Source organism: Pollicipes pollicipes, unplaced genomic scaffold (assembly GCF_011947565.3).
Source record: "Pollicipes pollicipes isolate AB1234 unplaced genomic scaffold, Ppol_2.1 Scaffold_7231;HRSCAF=8579_pilon_pilon_pilon, whole genome shotgun sequence".
In the NCBI taxonomy this organism is placed as follows: Eukaryota; Metazoa; Arthropoda; class Thecostraca; order Pollicipedomorpha; family Pollicipedidae; genus Pollicipes; species Pollicipes pollicipes.
The window spans coordinates 33,963,594-33,986,069 of NW_023597034.1; the positions used below are offsets into that span (position 1 = coordinate 33,963,594).

Sequence of the window (22,476 nt, forward strand, 5' to 3'; positions counted from 1 at the left end):
GGGCTCGCTCCGTCGCCGGGCAGTACGAAGCTTCCTTTCTTCGCAGCTGCCGCCGACCGAGTAGCGCGGTCGAGGGAGGTTCAGCCGGTCTGCTCCAGTCGGGCGCAGCCGGCGGGCAGGTACCCCTCCTTCGCGCACCGTCTCCCAGGCGGTGGGGGTCGGTCGGTGCCGGCGGTGATTGTTGCCATTCGGTGGTGACCGAGACGGCCTCCGGGACGGCACGGCGCGGGTCGCGGGGTCAAGGAGGCCCTGGCGCTGACCGGAGCGGGCCGACCGCTCGTGGGCTAATGACGGATTAGGTATGCTGTTGTACGCATGACAGATGAGGCGACACGCTGGCGGGCGGTCTGGAGAGACGTACACAGTCCTCCCGATGGTGCGCGGGACTTGGGGTCGCTGGATGTGAGGCGTTTTGACAGACAGCGTCACGTCACGCATCTCCGCTCACGGAAACAAGCCTGGGTAAACTGAAGCAGTGCCCCGGGCTGCCATGCAAGACATCGACCAGTACCGGCTTATGGTGACAGCGTTGCGTGAATTATTGCGCGGAGGCAGCTTCCTCAGTCCCGAGGTATCAGTCTCGGTGTCCTCAGTCCCGAGGTCTCAGTCTCGGTCTCCTCAGTCCTGAGGTCTCAGTCTCGGTCTCCTCAGTCCCGAGGTCTCAGTCTCGGTCTCATCAGTCCCGAGGTCTCAGTCTCATTCTCGGTCTCCTCAGTCCGGAGGTCTCAGTCTTAGTCTCAGTCTCGGTCTCCTCAGTCTCGAGGCCTCAGTCTCGGTCTCCTCAGTTCCGAGGCCCCAGTCTCGGTCTCCTCAGTCCCGAGGTCTCAGTCTCGGTCTCCTCAGTCCCGAGGTCTCGGTCTCGGTCTCCTCAGTCTGGAGGCCGCGTCACCAGTGGTCTCGCCGCTTGGACACGGCGCTGGGCGGCCTGTCAGCCCGAGACGGCGCCACGGCCGGTCAGACCAGAGACGACGCTATCGCCACCGCGCCGGAGGAATGCGTCGGTCCGCCCAGGCCGTGCCGGCCGGCCGGGCGGCGCCGCCGCTGACGGACGGCCGCCGAGCGGCGGCGGCGGCGGCGGCGGCGGCGGGACCGCCGCTGTTTGTCGGCGGGGGAGGCCTGGCCGCTTCCCGGTGTGCAGCGCCCGCTGAGACAAGCGGCCCGCCGCTGCCGCCGCCGACCGCCCCGCGCGCTCCCCCGCTCGGCAACGCCCTGTTTGTTATGGTTAGGGCCGGCGGAGGGGCGGCGCCGGCGGCGGCGGCGGCGGCGGCGGCGGCGGCGGCGGCGGCGGCGGCAGCGGCGGCAGCGGCGGTCGTCGGGCGCTGGCGGCTTCCGGGCGAGGGCGGCGACCCACACCAGCGCTGGGAACCCGCTCGCCCGCCGACGACGCGCGGGCTAATTCATTAGCGGCGTCCCGGGACGGGCCGCGGGCCGCCGCGAGCGCCGTGGCCGACGGCATGCGGCGTGGCCGGCGCGCCGCTGCGCCGTACAAGTATCCCGACAGCGTCGGCAGCCGGGCTGCACCGGCGACACGTGCTGCTGCTACTGTCGTGGTTTTCAGCGCACCGCCGGCGGCGCGGCGGCGCTGAACCGTGCACGGCGTGGGTGGACATTTGAAGAGGGACGGGCTGTGCGCCCCGCGCAGGAGGCGGTGCGTGGCGGCCGCGGGACGACGACACGCGCCGGGAATGTCGCCGAGGCGGCGGGCGGGCTGCACGCGCCCGTGCAGGAGGCTGGCCGGACCGCCACCGGCCGGGCCGGTTCCGGGACCGTGCCCTGGTTGTGACGGGGTCGGGTCGGCGGGGCGCGTACGTCGCCGCCGCCCGCCTCGTGCCGCTGAACGGTACACCATTCGCCGGCCGGCCGGCGATCTTGCGACGCCTCGGGAGCGGCCCGGCCGGCGGCCCGGTGATTTAAGTGGCCGCTTTAAGAGGTGTGTCGTGTTTTTGTGATCGCTTCCGAGCAGGCGCTCGATATAGGGTGCCGGTCGCCTTGTCAACGACCGGCACCGTTACGCGGCGTCGAGCTGTGAGGAGGCCGTTCGAGGCCCGCCCTAGGTGCTGCTTTTCACGCTCTGTCAGTCATCAGGGCGGTGAGTGGAATGTGAAGATGTAGCGATTAAGCGCCTTGTTTTCTGATGAGGGATGTACGCGCGCTGTGATCACCGGTGAATGAGTGGGATGTTTGTCCGCGGATCCCCAGCCGGCCTTGGGTGCGTTAGCGGCAACGGTTCGGCTCTGCGCGTGTTGTCTGACCGCTACTAGCCAGGCAGTTCTGGCGGTATTTTCCGGCCTGCCCGCTCACAGCGACCAGCGCTCGTGCCGCTCAGGTGACCCGTGATATGCAGATGGATGTCGTAAAATTTGGCGTATAATCCCGCGGCCAGACCAGTTTTGCCTGCATTCGAAATGACGTCGTAAAAAAGGTCTATTGGCGGGATTCGAACCGGCTGACGTCAGGTCGTGATGTGTGGGTGCCGCCTGCCGCGTGCGCCAGGCGGCGGCCGACATCTGGAGCGGCTTGGCAGCGGCGCGACGCACGCATCGCTTCATCGCTGGCACGCCCGGCGGCCCGTCTTTGTCTAGGCGCGTGGAGGCGCGCGGCGCGGCCGGCGGTCCATCGAACTCGGCCGCGTGCCGGACAGACCCGCCGTCGCCCTCCGCCGCGCCGCGCCGGGCTCCGCGGCGCCGCGGCGTGCCCTGGCCGCTCGCCGGATGGCGCTGACCCCGGCTCGGGCGGCGCCCGGCGCAGGGTGACCGGCGGCGGCACCGGGCCGGCCGGCACGGGAAGAGCGGTGCGTCGTCCGGCGCCGCTGCGCCGGAGCCAGCGGTGACCTCTGCGCGAGTGCGGGGAGGCCGGGCGGCGGCCGACAGCCGGGTTGGAGCTCGTTAGCTCGGCGGCTGGGACGGAACGGACGCGAACGGACGCGTCGTCAAGGCCGACGCTCATTGTGAACGGCGGCCGGCCGGCTGGCCGCCGGGTCCGCCGCTTCCTGCTTCTGCGCCGCGCCTCGGCCTCCGGTGTGCGCCGCCGGCGACTGCGGCGACCGGCGGCGGCTGGCGTAGGGACGATGCCTGCTGATCGCGTCGGGCGGTGTGGTGCGCCGCGCCGGGGTCGACGGGTGCGGCGCCTCTGTCTCGGTGATCCCGTTTGCGCGGGGAGAAGCAGCGGTAGTGGCTACGGAGTGTTGGCTCTGGTAGCCGTGGCAGATTCCGCAGTACGTGTCGGAGCCTGGGCGGCGCGTTTAGCAGCCACCATTGCCAAGTACGATGGCTGCCTGAAATCAGAGCCTGGCAGGAAAGGGCTTAAGTATTGTGCCGACCCGGACGGTGGAAACGGTGTCAGAATTGGGACGATAAGCGCTGCCGAGTACGAGCTATGATACTAACTTCGTCGCCGTGAAGCATCCGGAACTAATTTCGCTATGAGGCGCCTGTTTCACCGGTTAAGTGTGAACATGGGTGAATGTATGCCTCTTAAAGAAAGATGTGGACAGTTTTTCACCGCCAACCGCCGCAAATAACTGACTGGAACCTAGCTTCATAGCAAGTCCTATATTATGGAACTGCAAAAACACGAACAACTTGCAATCGTTTGTTAAATTTGTGGATATTCTTGTTGGCGGATTTGGTAATTGGTAGATTCTTGACTTTGTCTCATGGAACTAGGCCCAGGTGATCATTTCCGTAGTGCATCTGCTGAGCATTCCCGGAGTCCTTTGTCTTCTGTTTTGACCTGCTGCTTGGAATGCTCCCACAGCCAGGTGGACAGCGGGTGGATTTTGCGTGGCGTAAATATCGACATGGCGTTGACCGCCGCGTGGAAGGTCGACCATTTCCAATCACTCGTCGGCTGACCTCGTACCGATCGGACCAAGAACCCTGGTACCTTGGCCGTCGCGTCCAGTGCCGTGGACTCCAAGTCTAGTGCAGTTTCTTTCCCAGGCTGCGGTTCTAAGAGGGCAAGCCGCAGCACATACGCACGTCAAATAACCTTTATTGTTTACAACTTTAGATGGAAGATGTTCAACTGTGACGGTTTTTACGTCCCGTGTTTGGTGGTATGATGCTTGACAGAGGTTACAGTTATGCTAGTGATAACCCCTCCGCCTAGCCTCTTTGATAACATTGTTACATAAACAAATCCTGTGGGTAAGCACGGACGCTTTGTTCTTCGCGCCCTTGCATTCCGTCAATACCTCCCATCGATCTCCATCTGTTTACGAGGCTCCCTCTCAGCCGTTTATGCCATCAATCATAACTGTGACGGGAGGGTAGGGGAAGTGTGCTGGCTAGACTTTAAGCCCCAGCTACTAGATTGCGACCGTGTCCAGTTCCTATGCGGTAACTTCTCATTCGTGTCGTGCTCTTCCGACCGGTCCTGCCGACCTCAGCGTTTCTGACCTGAGCCTTCTGACCCGAACCCTTCCTTCCCGTCCTACCCATGCGTCCGTCCCGCTGTCTTTCCCACCCCTCCACTAGTCCCTCCGTCTGTCCCATCCGTCTGTCCCATCCGTCCGTCCCTTCGTCGTCGCTCGGTCCGACCCTCCACCGCTATCTCCCCGCGCGGCTCGCTCGGTCCACCCGCCTCAGTTTTTGCTCGGCCGGGGGCGCGGGGCGCGGGCCGCCGCGCGCGCGGCGACGCCGGCGGGGGAGCCGACCGCGCCCTTCGTCGCCCTCGACGCGGCCGGCCTCGCCGCTGTGATTCAGCGGCCGGCCGGTAGGGCGGGGCGCTGCCGGCGTCGCTGCGACGGACCAGTGCCGGTGCGCGGACAGCTGACGCCGACGTTCGCGGCGCGGCGCGGCGTGTGCAGCGGCGCGTGCGGCGTCGGCTGTACCTCACACGCGATGGGATGGCGCGTCTTGGGCTCAGGGGCGGAGCTGTCCGCCCTCGTGGCACTGAATAGGCAAGTGAGTGGTTTAATGTTCCACTCACTGTTCCTCCATCCGTGGTTTAATGTTCGGATTGGTACTAAGGCCGTGATTGGCCTTTTATGATCACTGCAGATTGATAGGAAGACGGTGTACGACGCATCCCTCCATCCAATTATGACTGGAGTACTCGGAGACGGCTTACAATATGTTTTGAGGCCGCCGCGGGATCTGCAAAACCTTGGCTCTAAACTTGTCCTTTTCACAGGCAGTTGTAGGAGCGCTCGACGCCGTGGAAAGACTTTAATCTACGCTCATACGCAGTAGGACATCTGTTGCGACGTGGGACGAAGGAGTCGATTTTAGGCGTGATTTTCATCACGCAAATGTTACCCAAACCGAAGAGAATGGAGGACGCCAACGTTGGCAACCATTGGTAGAAAGACTATTAATGCATTGGATTGTCTTACTTCCGCATGTCAGGGGATCGGGGGTGCACTCATGTTTAGCGTTTATGGCATTTGGCTGGCTTTAAATCTGCGAATGTCTGACAGTGGTAATCGGCCAGCTGTGTTGTTTTCAAACAGTTTGGTTGATTTATGGTTGTGGAAGTGCTGGAATCGACGCTTATGTATGAGGTGAGTACAAGTCTCAATAAACTGGGCTAACTTGGGTTTATTTACCGTAGTTGGGACCATTGGAAACAACGCCTCTTTGTTAGGTGGATGCCTATCACAATAAGCTGGGCTAAGGGCTTCTATAGTTTCCATTAGCCTATCTGCTCGGTTTAGCTCACATCATGTTCCAGTTGTAGCTGATTTCGGGAAGTGAAGCACGTATAGCTTTCCAGTCTATTGCTGGGTCGCCAATGGCTCTGACAGCATCAGTGTCGTTTAATGATGTGTTGACGGTATGTTTTACCATGTCGTCGAGCTGATTTCTCGTTTGTGCCTTTTTTGGCTGCCTGTATCTGAAATAAGCATTTTTACAAACGCCAAACAGACGGCATTGTCTCATCTCGCTGCGATGTCTGACGGCCGAAATTTGGACAGGTTGCTGGCCTCCCATGATCTTCAGCTTTGTTGGCAAGTTGAAAAGTGTAAGTTTTCCATGTTAATTGAATGGGCAGATGAAACAGCCGTGATATTGCAACGTTGCGGAGCCCCGTCGCTTAATCGTGCAGCCCGCATTGAATTACTGGAAAACATGGCAGCGTTAATTTTACAGAATTGTTCCACCTGTTGCTAAAACTTTCCTAGCGGTGTAACTGATGGCTACAGAGATATAAGCCCGTTCAAAGTGTTACCGACCGGGCCGAACTGAGCTGCCGAGCCTGGCACATTTCCGGCTGACAGTCGTCACGAACGCCCGGCCTGTGGCTTTGCTCACAACAGCACCCCTGCCCACACCGATCTGGAGGGACGGCACCTGTGGGGCCGCCGATCCAGCCAGCGTGGCCTCACGGCCCCGCGGAGCCCGGCCTCGGTGGCGGCCGCCGTCCAGTGAAATCCGCGGTGCTCGCGTGTGGGAATCGGCCGTGCCGTGCTGTCGGCGGCGTCGACCAGCCGCGGTTTTCTCCCGGCCGTCGCGCTGTCGGGGCCGGCTTTCGTTCGTGCCGTCACGAAGCGTCGGCCCGGCCCCGCGATGGCAGTCCGGCGGCCTCTTTGTTCGTCGGTGGTGCGTCCTTGGCGGGCAGTTTAATTGAATGTCGCAACAGCGCTGGGAGCCTACGGCGGGCCTGTTGCGGGCTGGCCAACGCTGGATGCGTTGACTCAGGGCTGCTGCCCCTCCCCCCTCCCCCTCCTCGCTCCCCGCCCCACGCAGCTACGCGCGCTTGCGATTGTCTCTCCCGTCGTGTTGCTGGTTGGCAGTTTTCCGGTAGAGTTCGTACAAGTCGGAGAGTATGTGTTGTGGGAATCTTAACTGATATTCTACCTGACTCTCAGTCTGAAAGGCTCTCCTCAGGCGGGCTCTTTCGGAAGAAAAACGTGCTTTCCCGCTCGCGTTACCTGGCTGGTCGTAACACCCGGTTATCGCCTGGCTAGCGACAACCCATCGTCGGCTCCCATTTCTCCGGGATGAAGTGGCAGGCCTTCCCCGCCGTCTGTGCTCGCTCCCTGCCAGCCGGCACCCCAGCGTCAGCTCCGGTCCCATCATCACGGCATGGCAGGCCGGCCGGAGGGGCCACAGCTGCCGCTGCTCCCTCGTCGGGACGTGTCTGCGCCACTCAGGCCGCCGCTCCCAGCGGGGCGTCCGGCACCGGCGGCTTTAACGCGGACGGGTCCCGCTGGGGAGGCGCCGGCTTTTAAATCCCGCCAGCGGAAGAGCGACACGAGGAAGGTGGCACCCGGCTGGCGACTGCTCACCGGCAGTCGTCTCGCGTGCCGCGTCTGGACGGCGCGTCGTTCGCCTGTTGTTCCAGCGCGCCCTCCTCGCGCCCAGTGAGGCCCGTCCGTTCCGGCTGCGCCTGTCCGTGACGCCTCCGCCGCCCGAGGGAGGGGAGGAGGGCGAAACCGGCGCCCTCTGGGGCAGGAGGTGCCCGCCCGTGACCCCTGCCAGTCACGGGGGGGGGGGGGGAAGAGCTGCCACCCGGCCCCGCCCCCTGGCCGTGTCCCTCCGCCTAAGAGGCGTGCGTGCGGCCGCCTCTCCGTTCCGCTCGGTTCGTCGCCAGGGGGCGTCGGTGTATGCTCAGCGGGCGGCCCGGTCGGGCAGGTGGCCGGCCAGCGCCCCTCGGCCGGCACGTGCCGCCGCGGCGCGCCCCTCCCTCGCCCCCCGCCCCGCGCCATGGGTGGCGCGCGGTAGCTGCGGCGTGCTCGTGGGGTTGTACTACACGCGCCCGACGGCGACCGCGGCACGAGCGGGGTCGTGGGTGGGCCGGTGGCGTCTCGAACCGGACGTTCGCGCTGATCGTCAACATACGACACGGCGGGTTTTCACTTTGCATCGGGCCTTGAAAACGGCGGCGCTGGCCTGAATCGCCGCCACCTGCTTACGACACAGACCACGTCGCGGTAGCGGGCCGGAGAGCCGGTGGTGCTAGTGACCCTGCCGCTCAACCCATCCGGAAGAAATCACGACCGGGAACGGCCCGGCCCCAGCGGGCGTGGGCCGAGCTGCAGCGCCGTCTCGGCCATTCGATCGGCGATCGACCGCAACGGTTTGGCGGCCGAACTGCCGCTCAGGTGGCGCGGGCCGCCCGGCCGCCGGCGCGCCCCACGCGGCACGGGGTCGGGACGCCGGCTCAGGACACCGCGTTTGCTCAGCTGAGGCGCCGGCGGGCGGTGGGCGGTGTGGACGAAGGTCCGGTCGGTGTCCGTGCTCTGCGCAGGTGCGCGGGGGTATTTTTGCGTTCTGGTTTGCTTGTCACGCCGAGCCGGTCGCAGCATTGCGTTGCGAGGTCGTGAGAGGCGTTGCATCTGTCGCATGCGGTTGTGCCAGCAGTTGTTACGTACGGCAGAGCTCTTGGACCCAAGTGATGAGTATGGTGGACCGGTGGACGCGCTCGGGCACAGGCGTCAAGACGAGTGATGAAGGACACACGTGTGAAGCGAATTCCCCACATCTCGCCCACACCACCGCATACCATCTCGCCACATTCCAGACGAGCCTGCGGTGGTTGCAGTACAGGCACGGACAATGTAAATCCTCCCAAGCTGGCGGAGCCTTTTGGTTATTTAGTTTCAGTCAACATCCGTAGGGCTGATGTCAATGTCGTAGGAACGTGGAGGGGGCGGGGAAGGGTACGTGAGCTTAGCCTCCGCCACGTGCCCCCAGTTCCCGTGTCCCGAAGCGCACGGTGTCTAAACCCGGTGGCACGTGCGTCTAAGTCCGACCGTGCGTGTCCGCAGATGGGTGCAGGAGTTCCTGAATGAACACAACAACGGCCTCGAGGTGCTGGTGGACTACCTCACTTTCCGACTCATGCTAATGAGGTGAGAAACACCGCGGCGGCGCGCCCGCGGGCTTCGAGAGGACCATCTGCGGGGGAGTAGAGGGATGAGATCAGGCGTGACCTGTATTCGCATCTGGAAGTCAACCTTTATGGGTGGGGGCTGATAAGACGAGGTGTCCGGTGTCGGCGTCACAGGCTCCGTTCAGTGCGGATCGGTGTGGCCTGGTAACATCGCCGGCAAAGGCCCCTGGGATGCGGGAGCATGGTGAGCGTGATACACTGGGCTGGAGACGGACGGGCATGGCGCCGGGCTCTGCTCTGATGCCGGTGAGACGGACGGTCATGGCGCCGGGCTCTGTTCTGATGCCGGTGAGATGGACGGGCATGGCGCCGGGCTCTGTTCTGAGGCCGGGGTATGCACCTTTTAGTATTCGAGTATTAGGCGATGCGACAATGTCCATAGTCAATGTTTCAGGCTGTGTGGGTACTGGCTGCTCTTCACGAATGATTGTGTGCGAGGGTTTGCCGGGACGTTTTTGTGAGAGCGTGCTGTGACTGTGACGTCGAACTGGTTGTGTTCAGCTGGCTTCAGGACAGCTGCTCGTGGCGGGTCTAATTTGGATACGTCGTATTCGTTGGCGCACATGGCAATCACGCGTAATCGTGATCGATTTTCACTCAGATGAAGGTCATTGGGGTCTGTCATAGATATCATCTCGCCCACAATGGGCTTGATCGTCTGTGAAATGCTGGCATCAGCCGTGCCTGGGTGTCATGTGCCATTTTGCATGCCGTTCCCCCATCATCCCCCCTTTCGACCGCCGTCCCCAATTTCAGCCGTGGCGTTGATTGTGCCGTGCCATAGACTGATCACATCAGCACTGTCAAAACCATGCGGCGCTCGCTACGCCTGCACCATCCCCGCCGCGTGTCCAGGGGAGGTCAGACGATCCGTGGCGGGCCCCCCCCCCCTCCCTCCTCCCCCGCTCCCCCGTCGCCGGCCGACCCCAGCTGTCCTGCCCTGTCCTGGCCGCCACGCCGTGGCCCCGTGTGCGGCCCCGGGGCGGCGCGGGCGCTCGTTTGAAGCTGGCGCCGGTGATCGGCGGCACCGGTTGGCCCGGCTGACCTCTGTGACCTCTGGCGGCGCCGTCGGCAGTGCCGCGCGATGGACGCGAGCACTGGTCGGGCTCCTCGCGGCTGATTTGCGGCGGATGTGGGTGCGGACGGATGAGACCCGATGTAATCATCTGGACGACTTCGTGATGCACGTGGTCCGTGTGCAGGCCGATACGGAGTTAGCACAGCTGCTGCAGCTGTTGCTAGAGCTGCAGGTTGATTCGTTTGGGGGTGGGGGTGGGTGGGGGGGGGGGGGGCATAGTCGTGTAAGTTCGCCACAAAACATCCATAATGTCACCATCATCCATCGCGGCACCACTCTCACTCATGACATCACTCATCACACCAATACTTACCACGACACCATTCATGACCTCACCGCCCGGGAGTGCTGACGCCTCCCCCACTCCGGCCTGCTCCGTTGACGCCTCGCCGCCGGCGGCAGACACGAGCAGCGGGTGAAGCAGCAGCTGGAGGAGGAGGCCGAGGAGCTGGAGCGGGGCGGCGCCGAGCCGCCGCGGCCCGAGCGGGAGCCGCCGCCGCGGCTGGAGCGCGCCGCCTGGGCGCGCCAGAGCTTCATCGACCAGATGGACACGCCCAAGCTGAAGCGAGCGTCGCGCCACATCGCCAAGCTCAACATGGGCGACACCAAGGACGACATCCACGTCTGCATCATGTGTCTGCGCGCCATCATGAACAACAAGGTGGGTGGCCGCCGGCGCCGCGCGGCGACGGCGCGGCGGCTGTTTGCGACGGGCGCGGTCGGCCGCGGTCGCTTCCGTCCGGAGATGGACCGGCGGCCGCTGGGCCCGCTGCCGCCGCCGCAGGCCCCGGGCAGCGTCACCCTGCCCCCCACCCCCCACGGCCACATCCGGTCGCCCCTCTGCAGGCGTCGGCGGGGGGGGGGGGGGCAGGATGTGAGCGGGTACGTGATGGAGCCGGCGGGCCCTGCCATGCGGGTTGGAGCCAAGTCGTTCCCAGCGTTTACGGCCGTTTTACACGGCTGGTGGGGACGGTCATGGGCGGTCGGCTGCTGGCTGTGGCCCGTCCGACGGCTTGACCTTCGGCGCGGGACGCCAGCGTTGATGCTGCCCTTCGGCAGTGAGCTGCCGGCGTTTGTGTTGGCCCCCACCTGGGAATCGCGGGCACTGGTGTTTACCTCCGAAGTGAACCTCGGCGTTGTATTGCGGCTCTAGCTTTCGTGTGTCGCGAGCGCTGGTATCAACCTTCAGCGGGGAATGGTCGGAGCGCGTATTGACCTTCAGCTCTGAGGCGGACATTGGCGCTGAGCCGCGAAGTGGACCTTCAGCTTGGTATTGCTGCTTTGAGCTACTGCTGACGTCCGGCGGGCCAGGGCTGTCCAACGCCTGCCGAGGCTGCACGGCTGCCTGCGCCCAGCTCTGTCAGATCGCTGTCAGGTGCTGCCCGGGCGGGCGCCCCGCCCTTAACACCGGCTCGACCGGGGCCCCAGCGCACAGCGCGCGCACACGTGTTCGGATCGGCGGGCCGGGCTAAGAGGATGCGGAGCCCGGGGGTGCGTGGTTACAAGTAACGAGCCTTTAAAGCGCTGTAAGGTGTCGACACGGGATCCGTTAGTGCGCCTGCTGACTGTCCCATTAAGAAATGAACTGCCAGCTTCGATCAGGCTGTGGCGGCCCCCGGAGTGGAAGGGCGTTTGATGGCGCATTAACGACATGCTAATTAGGAGCGGCTCGATAGCCGCTGCCCCGTTTTCGGCTCATCGACCGGCCTGGTGAGAGCCGCCTCGCGACGACTCCGGACTCGTCCGCGGGCCCGGTGTCGGCTCGCTCCGCGGCCCGGCGGATTGATAAAACAACGTCACATCTGCTCTATAACACTTTGATTATTCCTTATTCAAATGATTGCTGCTTGATTTTGGGTGTGAATTATGCTTCTCAAATAGATCGGCTAGAAATTTTGCAAAAAAGGGCTGTGCGTGTGATAGAAAACGTGTACCCTCCACAAAGCGCCGAGCCAATCTTTAAACGATTCAAAGTTTTGAAATTATCGGATATCTCTAAATCCCAAATGTTAATTGTAATTTACAAATTTCTGTCGTCACAGCTTCCTGCGTCATTCGATTTGATATACAAGCTCTACGAATTGAATAAAAGGGATATGAGATACAACATGTAGGCGAACCTTTCTCTATTCGGAATTATAGACTATTTACAACATCTTGCCCTAGCCCTAAGCTGTGGAACGATGCTATTGATTTCATATTTTCCTAGAATGATTGATGCATCAAAAACCATCGTTAAGAACATCATCTGCGAGCGTTTCGTGAATACATATTTACGTAACCAACATATTTCAAGATATTGCAATTTTTGCCCTGCAGGTATGTAACTCACGTCATATTTAACCTCCTTTATGCTCCATAATGACGTTTTGATATAGTCATATTCATGCACTCGTACCCAAATTCATGGCGCTGGCTCCGGGAGTTCTTCCAGCAACAAGCTCCGCTTAGCTGGGTGGACTCCCTGGACATCCAGCTCAAAACCCAGCACGAAAATGACCAGTTAATTGCCCCTCTGACTTGTGTGATTGTACAATCCGTACTAACATTGTGAATGAGCGGTTGTCGCTTATCGGGTGGCTCTAGCGGGCTGTCATTAGCTGACTTGGGCTATTACTAGTTCAGGCCTTCTTATGTATTATTTGTTCTTGCCTATTGCATGACACAATTCCTGCCTGGTCCGCAGCACCTCTTCGCCTGCTTCTTTATGTGTTTCCTCGTCCCAGCTGGGAGTGCCGCAACTTGATCTTATGTTTTCTGGTATTAACGTGCGGTTTATTGCGTCACTGGGATAGAGGGAGGAGCACTCCTGCTCACCTGTTCTTTGGTAACGGTATAGAATAAAAGGTCGCTGCCGTGACCTCACGCGGGGCCGGGCCGCGGCGGGGTCATGTCGAGCTGGACCCTCCTCGAACGCCTGCCGTCAGTAACCGTCTGGTGCCTCCCCCCTCCCCCCATGAGGTGGGCTGGCTGCGCTGGACACGCCACGGTCCTTGGTGCAGCTGGGGACGCCGCGATAGCGGAAGTCACGGTGGTTTTCAGGAGCGCAGGTGTCCCCATCGCCATGGTGTACGGAGTTCGGTGCGCGCCTCATGAGATGTCCAGGAATGAATTGTTTGGTCCGCCGATGATTTGTAGAATGGCTAGTCTCGCGTTAAGAGTGCTGCTCGTGCTTACTTCCGGTCGGAGCAGGCTCAAGCTAATCAATCAGCTTAGTGGTTTTTGTGGACACGGTTGTGGAAATGTAACGTATGAGGGCTCTCCAGTTGACCTGCACTAGCACGAATGATGGCCGTCAAACATGTGATAAACATCGTAAATCCCGTACTGAAGGACGTCTGTGCGAAAGATCGCTTTGGGAGATCAATCATCCACCTACATTTGTTACCGTCTGCCATTAAAGCTCTCACTGTTTATTTGTGGCGTGCGTTATGCGGTGCTGAAAGAAGTACGGTGTTGATTAATTTACATTTCGCGATTTATCAGGTTACAATAAGGTTACAATACGAACGCGGGATGTGATCAGGAAGTGGATGGTTTAATGGTTTAATTACGTCACGCGTGTCACCGGCTGTGGAATCTCTAAGCCGCTTGTGATCATTTCGTCGCGACTGGGCTGCGAGGTAGCCTGTCATCAATGTATAATGCCCATGACATTCTCGGCTCTATCTTTCAAAGTTCCGCCGCCTGCTGGGTTCGTTTTGGTGTTTACGCACCCAGATGCACTCACGCACCTTCCTGTTCCAGTTCGGCTTCAACATGATCATCGAGCACCTGGAGGCCATCAACAGCATAGCGCTCAGCCTCAACCACAAGAGCTTACGGTGGGTGCCGCCCGTGATCTGGGAGTGCTGCGGATGATCTGCGGGTGCCGCAAGGAGTGCCCTGGGTGCCCTGAGCACTCGGATCCCTGCGTGGCTGAGCGGCGATCACTCATGCGGCGGCGTCCGGCGGCGCCTGGCTTGCGACGTCCGCCGGTGGCTGCGGCTTGTTACGGGGCCCTCCAGCCCGATGACTTGTTTGTTGAGAGCTGGCCCGCTGATGGGCGCCCTCACGGCGCGTGACGGCGCGGAGACCGCCGAGCTGCACTGATATATGACCTGTTGATTGGATGGCAGGGCCATTAGGGGACCCTGGGACGGGGCGAAGATCAACTGACAGGTGACGCCACCCGTGGCGCCGCGATGCGCTGTACTTGACGTGATGGCCCGCCGGGTCGGCCGGTGGGCTGGCTGCTCGGTAATCCGACGCGCACGCCGTGCACGGGCCCGGCTGGAACGCCTGCGGTCGTCGCCTGGTGTTTGTCGAGGATCAGGTCGGACCGGCGCCTGCCGTGGTGGCGCGGCCGGTCAGCGTGCCGGCGCCGGGACGGCAGCCGGGCGCCGGGGCCGCCGCCGGGACGCGTTCGTGGCCGACCCGAGCGGAGGGTCCGGCGGCGGTGGGGACGGGGAGCTGAGGGCAGGGCAGGACGGCGGCGGTCGTCGCTGACCAGGCGGCGAGACGAGACGAGACGGCGAGGCGGGGGATCTGTCATAGCCCCGGCCGTGCGCTCAACAGCCCCCTGTTGACGCTGCAAAACCGACGCTGCAGCCCTGCTCCGCCTTCACCACACAGCAGAGCGGCCGCCTGTTTGGTCGGACGCCCGGCGATGGACGCGCCGCCAGGGCGAACATGTCGCATCGTCCATCCGTCCCGCGCCATGACGCGCCGCCGGCCGGCCGGAGCCGTGCCCGGCCCTGGGGCGGAGGCACCGTCCGGCCGCGCGGCGGCGGACGCGCTCCGGCCGGCGCCACCCACGCGGCGGGCCGCGCGCTGCGGCCACGGAGGCCGGCCGGACTGGCCAGAGGAGCGGCGCGCACCCGGCACCACCCACGCGGCAGGCGCGGCCGCGCGGCGTCGCGTCGGCCGGAGAGCACCCGTCGGGGGCACGGCTCCTCGAGGGCGTGCCGCTCCTCGCGCGGGGGTGGAAGAGGCTCTCGTGACGCGACGAGAACGCGAGGAGAAGCGGCCAGACGTGCCGAACGCGTATGGTGTAGTCGTCGCCGGCTCTGTCGTTACAGTGTACTGCGGACGTATTTGTGGCACAAGGCAACCTGATATTTTTGTACGCGCTTTGGCCAGCCAGGCGCACTTCTTCTCAGAAGGCGCTGGACCTGGGTCATGCAGGCGAACAGGCCTGCTATGCAGTACGTCATCTCTCGACTAACTGTTGACATTAACCCGACGGCTGTTTAGGTTCGGCCGCGACGAGCGCTTACTACGCTCTTAACCAATGAGCCTCACAGAACTGGGTCAGCGCTACTCGCTAGCGTCTTCAGCCGCGGGCCGGGTCAGGCGACGGCGCTGCGCACGGACAAGCGCCGCGCAAGCGGCCTTGCGCCTGCGGGCGTCCTGCGGGCCCGCCGCCGCCGGCCCAGGGCTCCGGCGCCTCAGCCTGCTGACACGGGCGGAGGCGCCCGGCGCCCAGCCGCGGCTCCGGTCGGCCGGCGCGGTGCCGTGCCGGCGGCGGATGCTGCGGTCGCGTCGTGAGCGTCTGCTGAGCCGGCTCGGCTAGCGCGGTGACGTCACGGACGCCCGGGCCGGTTGCCGGCTGACCAGTGGCGCGGGCTGCCGGGGCGTCCGCGCCGTGGGAGCGCGGTGACGCCCGCTTTCTCGGGGGGGGGGGGGGCGTGTCTCCGCGATGGCCGCGGGGTGTCGTGCGAGTCCCCGGCGCCGAGCTGCGAGCGAATGCCCCGTGACCCGCGCCGGTCGTGCCGCGCCGACGGGTTTTCCCAGACCGCATCCGCGACGTTCGTGCTCGCAGTGGCCACAGCGCGGGCACCGGAACCGCGGCTGTCACGGTCCTAACAGCCCGGGTGTCGCCGTCCATCACTATGGACACCTCCCATCTCGCGGGGGGGGGGGGGGGCGCCTCCGTTGCTGCCGCTGACCTTGCTGCCCGTGCTGGCGCCGGCAGGACCAAGGCGCTGGTGCTGGAGCTTCTGGCCGCCATCTGTCTGGTGAAGGGCGGCCACCAGATCATCCTGGGCGCCTTCACCAACTTCAAGGAGGTATGCTCCGAGGACCGTCGCTTCCAGACGCTCATGAAGTACTTCATCCACTACGAAGTCTTCCACATCGAGTTCATGGTAAGTTAAAGTGCTGGTGGTGTTTTGTGTAGGCGTCAAACATGCGTAACCTGGTAGGTAACTGTGTGTCATGTTTAGGTCTCCCTCTTCGAAATCAACGCCATCAGCTCGGTACGTGGTCAAAAGGCTCATTTAATGCGGGTGCTTGGTCGTTACCTGGGCCAGCCTTGGTATGAACTGTGTTCGCGAAGCAGCGGGCTATTTTTTCCATGATCCACTTCAGGAGACGCGACCGGCTGCCGGCGTACTGAAAGGCCGCTTACTGTTGCTGGCTCCGCGCTGGGGCATCGATGTGCCACAGTATCGGTCGCCGAAAGGCTTCCGATCAGTGTGGCGCTGGGATTCTGCGACGGGAGTACCTTACGAGTTTGCAGGTCATTCTGCCGGCTCCGGTGGAGCGATCAGAGGGGTGGCCGCCATCCTCTGGCTCGCCGAGCCGGCCTGAGACCCGCCCGCCCCTCCCCAGGTGGCCTGCATGCAGTTCATCAACATCGTGGTGCACTCGGTGGAGGACATGAACTTCCGCGTGCACCTGCAGTACGAGTTCTCCATGCTGGGGCTGGACGAGTACCTGGAGAAGCTGCGGCACACGGAGAGCGAGGAGCTGCAGGTGAGAGCGGAGCCGCCTGGCGGCCTCCCGTCCGGCGGAAGAGCGCCGGCCATCAGTGGCCGCGTCGCGCGCGCCGCGCTGCGCCGGCCGCGGCTGAGGACTTCAGCTGGCGTGCTTGGAGACTGCAGTCGCCAGCTGACCCGCTGGCCACCTGTAGCGCTGAGCTGAACCGCAGGCGACCGTCCGGCCGGCTTGCGAGACTCCGCGAGACTCCGCAAGACTCTCCGAGACTCGCGACACCGCTGACGCCGGGTGTTGCTGCTCGGCCTTTTGCGGACCGCCGCTGACGCCCGTGGTCACCGCATGGTGCCGTCCCGAGACTGCTCTGGCCCTCTGGTGGCCTGGGTGCCGTGCTGGACTTACCCCGTGTCCCCCGCGCGCTTTCCAGGTGCAGATCTCGGCGTACTTGGACAACGTGTTCGATGTGGGCGCGCTGATGGAGGACTCGATGACCAAGGCCATCTACATCGAGAAGGTGGAGGAGCTGGAGTCGGAGCTGGCGCAGACGCAGGAGGAGCTACAGGAGGTCGAGGTGGAGGCCATGCAGAAGGTGGCCGACCTCGAGGTTGCCACTGCCGATATCCGGCGTGAGCGGGACGAGCTGCTGGAGAAGATGCAGCAGGTGAGGACGTCATCGTGGCGGACTCTCGCGTGGGTGGGACAGCTCAGATCCCGGAGGCGTGACTGACGTGGTGAGGTTTGGACCTAAGTGGGTGCAGATACGGTGTCGTAGCGAGGTCAGCGTTGGATGGAAAGGTGACGGTGGCGCATTGGCACTTGGCTGTTGCCGAGGCTCGGTCGCGGGTTAGGTCAAACTGGGAGAATTCGGCGCCCAACTTGCGGGGCTGACCATGCCCTCCTTGCTGACCCTGCCCTCGGTTTACAGTTCACTGAGGAGGTGACGTCGCTGCGCCGGGTGGCCTCTGAGAAGGAGGCGGAGTCGATTCGGCGCCAGTCCATGCTGGAGAGCAAGATCCAGCAGCTGGAGACGTTCGCGCTCACCATACCGCAGGGCTCGGGCGGCGCGGCCGGCTCCGGCGCCGGGGTGGGCCCGGCCGCCGCCGGCGGCGCGGCCCCGCCACCGCCACCGCCGCCGCCTCCCCCGCCGCCGCCGCCGCCGCCGCCCGGCGGCAGGATCCCGCCGGCGCCGGCGCTGCCGCCGGGCCGCGGCGGGCCCCCGCCGCCGCCGCCGCCGCCCGGCCAGCTGCAGCTGCCGCAGGACGGCTCGCTCACCATCAAGCGCCGTCTGCAGACCAAGCACAAACTGCCCACGCTCAACTGGATCGCGCTGAAGCCCAACCAGGTGCGGGCGGGCAGACGGGCTCCGCGAGCGGGCGGCGACATTGACGCTCGGACAGCGGTGTTGTGCGGTCGGCCACGAGCTCTACCCAGCGTGTTTGGACTTCGTTTCGATTGGTTGCTCGTGTGATCGAGTCCAGTGCTTGGCTTGCGGATCGGCACGTGATGTACCGGCTTCGACGTGGAAAGGCATCAGTGCTTGGGCCAATCGGTGTTTGGTCTTTGTATGAGCGGTAATACGAGGTCCCGCTCCTGGGTAGCTAGCTGCCGTTGATTGGGACCGGTGGGCTCCGGTGACCTGACCAGGCAAGACACCCCCCTCTCCCCCACCCCCCACCGCTGACGCCGCTCGCGCTCACGCCAGGTGCGCGGCACCGTCTTCAACGAGCTGGACGACGACAGGCTAATGAGCATCATCGACTTCGCCGACTTCGAGGAGAACTTCAAGATCGGCACCAGCCTGCTGGCCAACGGCACCCTGGACAGCCGCGACGGCGCGTTCGGCACGCTCGGCAGCAAGCGCTTCAAGCGGCCCGAGAAGACCTCGCTGCTCGAGCACAACCGGCTGAGGAACATCGGTGAGGGCCGGGCCACGGGAGGCGGACGGCTGTGGCGCGCGCGTCTGGTGGCCGATGAGACTTTGAATGGGCCGGAGGATGCCAGTGGCTGGAAGTCACGTGATTCATAGCGTTTGTGACATGGTGTGGCGGGCGTGCCGTGACTCACCCGGCAGTGTAAATGTTTAGAAAACGGGCTCATCTCCCAGGCATGGTGTCCTTGTCTGGCAGCGCTATGCCGCGGGCTGCGGCTCGTCTGCGCTCTTCGCCCGGCTTGGCTCTGAATCTGCTGTGCACCCATTATTTTGGAATGGTCCGCCGCTCTTTGGCGGTGGTGGACGAACCAGTGGCCTCCGCGAAGCCTTGGGTCTCGGTGCACGCTGAAACAGGCGTGTTACTTAATGTACTGTTCGGAGGGGGGGGGGGAGGGGGGTTAATCTGAGATCTTATCACCAGGCCGACGGCGAGGTACATAACGAACTTCCCACGAAGTAAAAAACTCGAGCCGTCCCCCCAATCGTGTTTGGAGAGCGTCACCTGCAGCGTCCCCCCCCCCCCCTCCTCTCTACATCCCCTGGCGACGGGAGTCGTCCCGGTCCGGCCCCGCCGGCCATGACGCCTTCCGCGCCGCGCCGGCAGCGATCTCGCGGCGCAAGCTGGAGCGGCCTGTCGAGGAGGTGGTGCGCGCCATCAACATGCTGGACCTGAAGACGCTGCCTCTGGAGATGGTGGAGCTGCTGCAGCGCATGGTGCCCACCGAGGCAGGAGGTGGGGCCGGCGCCGTTTGGTCTGCGTGGTATATGTATATATATGATCTAACATGACACAATATCTCATTTTTACCTGCTTTTTAGACAATTATTCAAATTTCTGAATTGTTTCCCGTCGTCGGAACTGTTAAAGAATGGACGTCTATGTTATCTCGTAACGGTTCATTGGCTCTGCCAACATCATCAGACAACAAAGACGCAACTGTACACGACAATGTAAGCATTCGTGATTACGTTGGCTCGAAACTATATTTCGCGTTTCTAGTACTCAAAACGGGTAATTCGGTTTTATGAAAGCCTGCTATCATGTCCGCCAGGAATGGGCACCTCGTATAATGGCGAACACTGGCAAGGTCTTTGTCCGGCTTTGTCACTTGCCCCACCGCCCCATTTTACGGCTTGTGTCTATGTGCCAGAGACTGTCCATCCCGCAAGTACAGTATGCCCGCATATCCATCGTATCCGGCCTATCCATCCATCCGTCCATCCATCCATCACATCATATCCATCTCCGTCGGGTTGCCGGATCTTTATCCCGGATATAAACGGCTTCCAGCTCGTCCAGTTTCACTTTTTGCGTGCACTTGGCCGGTATGGTGGTAATTTCCGCCATTGCGGGTCGAGACAGTGCTCTCCACGAGGCGATGCTACATGCCGCCGTGACGCTCCGTCCTCCGGTCAGCCGTCGTGATAGTGGGGTCGTAGTGCGGCCGATGCACGAGTGTGGTCGACGCACGCAGTCACACAGGCGGTATTTGAAAATGGCCAGCGTTGTGCACGAGTTTAGTGGTTGTTATGTGTAGCTTGACTTATGTTATGTGTAAATGAGTAATTTTATGTCTAAAAGGCAAGTCACCGTCATGAAAACTGGCATTTTCAATGAGACATGCCTGGAGGAGAGCGTGCTCCCTGACTTCAGTAATATGTATAGATATAGCTGGATGTACCGGTATGTTAATGAATCAAATGGACAGGGCCACCGGAATCATTGATAATGTAATGGAAGCATGGAGAGAGTTGGTCGAATATATATATATATATATATATATATATATATTATATATATATATATATATATGTATATCGTATCGTAATATATAACAGTATGGGTGTATTGAAGCATAACATGATTGTGGTATGCAATATGATACCATACGTGGAGAATACGGCTACATGGAGAGAAGTAGGTCAACAGAGGTCTTTGATAAGCTTGCTCCCATCTCACTGAGTGCTGTGTGAGCTGCCCCGGCAGCTGTCTGACCTGCTCGTGACCCCCGCGGGACCGTGCCCCCCCCCCCCCCCCCCCCCTCCGGCGGCGCGCTGTACCCTGGCCGGCCGGCTGTCCGCAGACCAAGCTGTACCGCGAGTACGAGGCGGAGCGCAAGGACGCGTCGGCGCTGACGGACGAGGACCAGTACCTGATCCAGCTGTCGCGGGTGGAGCGGCTCGCCAACAAGCTGGCCGTCATGGCCTACATGGGCAACTTCTTCGACAACGTCCACCTGGTGCAGCCGGTCAGTGGGGCGGCAGGGATGAGGTGTCGCGCGGGATGAGCCGGGAGGATCGGCGTGCTGGTTTTCTGTCTGGAGTTTTCTCGCGGGAGTGTGGGGAAGCGGCGTGCGGTTGCATTAGTCGAAGAAACTGAGTGGCCAGGGTACATCGTGTAGGATTGTCTCTGGTTCTATGCAAGACCTCCATGAATGGGCGTACTGCCTTCTTTTGATGGCATTTCGTCAAGTTAAGTAATCTGCGTGACCCTCGTCTAGCTAAGCTGTTACAACTGCTAATAAGAATACATAAAAGATGTGCTTTATCCAGAACTGGCGGTCGAGCTTGTGAGCTGAGCTGCTCAAGCCTGAGCGATGGGTGACTCCGTGAAGACGGCCTGGCTGTCATGCCCCCTTTGAGCGTCAGTTTGGCCAGGCTCACGCCGATGAAGCCGAAAACTCCCAACAGAAAGCGTCACCGAACGTCCTCCTTCCGGTGATGCCTGGTATCTCTCGGCAGCAAATTCATGCGGTGATCAGCGCCTCCAACTCCATTGTGGCGTCGAAGCGCCTGCGCCGCGTGCTGGAGGTGATCCTGGCCTTCGGCAACTACATGAACAGCGCCAAGCGCGGCCCGGCCTACGGCTTCAAGCTGCAGTCGCTTGACAACCTGACGGACACCAAGTCGACAGGACAAGCGGCGCTGCCTGCTGCACTACATCGCGCAGACGATGCACGAGCGCGTGCCGGAGGCGGTGGGCGTGGAGTCGGAGCTGCGCTTCGTCGAGAAGGCCGCTCAGGGTGAGTGGCGGCCGCGCGGGGCGCTGCCGCCGACGGCCGGCCGGCCGACCGGCGGCACGTGCGCGGCAGATTGGCGTGATTCGCTTCATCAGCGCGCGATGGGTATTTCCTGTGTCGCGGTTGGGCGTGACGTGTCGCCGGGTGTTGGCGTCGCGTGACGTGTCGCCCGGTGTGTCGCCGCGTGTCACCGTGTGTCGCAGTGACGTCCTGTTTCGTGTTATGGCTCTGTGCTGCGGTGTTGCAACGTGTCACGGCGTCATTCTGTGTCTGTGTGCCTCCCCACGGCTCGGTGTGGTCTCGATGTTGTCGCAGTCTTACCACGTGTCGCAACCTCGTCCTATGTGGCGGCGTCGCTTCGTGTTGCATTACGGTCACGGTTTGACAGCACGGTCCTGTGTTGCAGTGTCGCTGGAGAACGTGCTGACGGACGTGCAGGAGCTGGAGAAGGGCATGGAGGCGGCGCGCCGCGAGATGTACGTCCGCCAGAACGTCAAGGACGAAGCGATGAAGACGGCGCTGCGCGACTTCCTGGCAAACTCGGACGACAAGTTGCGGTGAGCGGCCGATGGTCCGACCCAAGCGGTGATGAAACCCGACGGAAGGGGCCACCAGAAAAAGGAGGGCGTGGGGGGGGGGGGCAGGGGCTGACGGAACAAACACCGAACTACGGGAGTCGAGCACGAGGGGAGATGGTGCGAGCGGTCTGGGGTTCGGTCGTCACCCGTCCGCGGCGGCGAGGAAGGGGCGCCGGCCGGGCCGGGCCGGCAACGGGACCCGCCGCCGGCCGCCCGGCCGCCCGGCCGCCCGGCCGCGTCAGGCCGACCTTTGGTCGGCCGCGGCGCTGCGGTCCGTGCCCGGCGCTGTTTATGCTGCCGGCCGGGCCGGGTGCGTGGCGTCGTCCAGAG

General features: G+C 62.6%; 1 protein-coding gene across 1 annotated transcript in view; it reads left to right on the forward strand.

The window, feature by feature from the left end:
- The window catches only part of LOC119109425 (formin-like protein), a 40,821-nt gene that overhangs the window by 15,622 nt on the left and 2,723 nt on the right, over nt 1-22,476 (forward strand). The window contains 13 exon segments of the mRNA XM_037233039.1: nt 8,717-8,800; nt 10,322-10,580; nt 13,667-13,743; nt 15,876-16,047; nt 16,514-16,657; nt 17,046-17,279; nt 17,544-17,960; nt 18,321-18,534; nt 19,153-19,278; nt 20,631-20,797; nt 21,291-21,458; nt 21,460-21,571; nt 21,975-22,125. Of these exon segments, the coding sequence (XP_037088934.1) occupies nt 8,717-8,800; nt 10,322-10,580; nt 13,667-13,743; nt 15,876-16,047; nt 16,514-16,657; nt 17,046-17,279; nt 17,544-17,960; nt 18,321-18,534; nt 19,153-19,278; nt 20,631-20,797; nt 21,291-21,458; nt 21,460-21,571; nt 21,975-22,125 (2,325 nt within the window).